The sequence below is a fragment of the Echinococcus granulosus genome (assembly GCF_000524195.1).
Source record: "Echinococcus granulosus chromosome Unknown EG_S00209, whole genome shotgun sequence".
Taxonomy (NCBI): Eukaryota; Metazoa; Platyhelminthes; class Cestoda; order Cyclophyllidea; family Taeniidae; genus Echinococcus; species Echinococcus granulosus.
In genome coordinates, this window is record NW_020170589.1 from 63,394 (window position 1) to 65,769 (window position 2,376).

The 2,376-nt window shown below is 44.4% G+C and overlaps 1 protein-coding gene across 1 annotated transcript in view; it reads left to right on the forward strand. All coding sequences in view use genetic code 11, as the record gives it.

Annotated features, from left to right (window-relative positions):
- Positions 1–703: 703 nt before the first annotated feature.
- EGR_10325 (hypothetical protein) overlaps positions 704–2,376 on the forward strand; it is a gene marked incomplete at both ends in the record, with an annotated part of 5,211 nt that continues 3,538 nt past the window's right edge. The window contains one exon of the mRNA XM_024499574.1: positions 704–767. Within this exon, the coding sequence (XP_024346014.1) occupies positions 704–767 (64 nt within the window). The remainder of the gene's footprint in view (positions 768–2,376) is intronic.

Genomic DNA, 2,376 nt, shown 5'->3' on the forward strand with positions numbered 1-2,376 from the left:
GTGTCACGGTCGCTGCCGTTGCCGCTTTGTCGCACTCCGTCCCAATACTTCACTCCACTCCACCCCACTACTCAACATTGTCCGCCAGTGAGTGAACGCATCCCACGGCCCTGTTGAGGGCCACCATTGACACACTCATTCTTGGTTGTTGCGACTGAGACCTGCATGTTATCTGAATTGGGCGTTCAATATTTATAAAGCACAGACTCAAAAAGGCGTTTAAGATGTGACTTTCGCTAGGGTTTAATCCTTGTCTGTTTTACATATTCTTGCATTTTTAATGATGCCCTTGTGGTACATTCATGCATTGAGAGGGCCTACTTTATTAGCTTTGCTTTCGGGAAAGTGATGTTTGGCAATATGTTCTGGTCCTCAGTAAGTGGTTGAACTTGTCGGACCCAGAAATTTTGCAACTGGTCTGCCGGGTGGCTTCGAACTACCCCAGGACGAATGCACCGTCAGCAAGAAGTGGTGTCCGCGTCGTTTTTCCGGTGATCATTTACTAGGTGTTGCCTGGTCTTCGGAACCAAAACTTTGTTACTTCTAGGTGAGTGTTTATTATTTTGCCGTCTTGGCCCTCGTTTTCAACAAAGCTGTTCCTCCATGAAGCTGCTTCCACGCTTCTTGTCTTAGCCACTTGATTGTCGCATCATGTAGATGTGACGTATAGCCTAGAAACTTGTAACTGGGGTCAAATCAACTCATGGATTGCGTAGATTGTTTATGTTTAAATGGTGAAATCCATAATTATATTTTCCGGTTTCTGAGTAGGAATTGGTGTCATCATTGTAAATACAATGGCTGGGGTGTCGTGATCAAATGCCCTGTCAAATGTACCTTTGCTGCGAATGTATTAAACTGTTTCTGCGGATGCCATATTGAGTGTCGCCTTTGACTTTTTTGGCAGGGTTTCACTAGAGCTCTGCTTCTTTTCTCTGAATGATTCGTTTACTTGACCTCATTACCACTGGTGACTCGTCGAATATGCTCAAACAGATTGTCTTGAATTCATTTAATGGGAAGTGTTGAGTCCGCCCCGCAATATTTGAAACTTCGGCTTCGCAACTGTTTGACTGGATGTTGTTTCTCTAGCCTAATTCGGAACCTCGGCCTTTTAGGTGCTGTGCTTCGAAATCCCCTTACATGTCGTCCACTGCATCATTAGAGGATTGGTTTAAACGAGTTTTGATTCTTTACAACAGGCTATTTTGCGCCACCTCATGAAGCTTGTCTTCAGTATTTCGTGCTTGAAGGTTACAATTCAAGCACTAATGGCGAGGGATTGTAGAGGCTTTATTGAAAGTGATGCCATTACTATCCATTGAAAGGTCTTCTACGATTCATTCTCGAAATGAATTTTGAAAACTGACGGAGGAGTTGATAAATGCTCAATATATATGCAACATATGAAAGCTGGTCTGCTGTTCTTGAGGCGGAAGTATGGTGATTGTAGAGATGTCATCGGAATAATGTGCTCAGGCCCCTTTTGGCTGTAGGCGGTCTTTTTTAGTACATCCTTTAAATTAGTGGCAGTGCTGCCGACAAGCCTCCGCTTCAGGTTTGGGCACAAATGTTCAGTTTGTTTCCCCTTCCCCAACCTACGCCCCAACCCCTTGGTCCTCATATTGACTGATCTTATTATGGATCCCTTTGACGTCCAAATCGACACATACGATGCATTTGTGGTGCACCAGTCATTCCCCCATTCTTCATATCAAGCGGTGGTGAATGATCGCGGGGTGGCTACATAAAGTGAGGAGAGTCTTCCAGAATCTACCATGGGACGCGATGCAAGTCTATTCCCGCCCCGCAGCCAGTCATCTGCAAAGCTCACAGCTAGCAGAAATATCTTACTTTGATGACCTTATTTGTTTACCTACTTCTTGCTTATTTATTTCCCCAAATATTCATTTATATCTATGCGTCTATTTGCCTCTGGGCATTTATTCATCTTCTGTTTATTTCCTACCTCTGTCTTCCACCTGTCCGACGCGTGTGAGCAGGCAGATGCTGGATGGTGGAGTGAGGAGGCCTGACGACAGGCTTAGATAAAAATGGGCGCTGGAGAGGAAATGAGCTAGTAAACTAAAGTTCTGGACGCCTAATTCGTGAAGTGGTGGAAACTAGATAGTTGGTAAGGAACTGAAGCAGATGTGTAGAAAACTACGCCATTTGAGGCTGGAACTCGGTAATAGGAGAGAAATAGGGGCTGTTTTGTGGAGAATTGGGATATAGGACGATAATAGTTGGGAACGTGGTTTGAAACTGAGGTACGCAGTGTGATAATTAGGCTTTGGCGTGATGAGAATCGGAAAACCGGAAGAAAGTGGGAAAGATGATTAGGGAATTAGGGACTGTCTGCAGTAATTAGACATC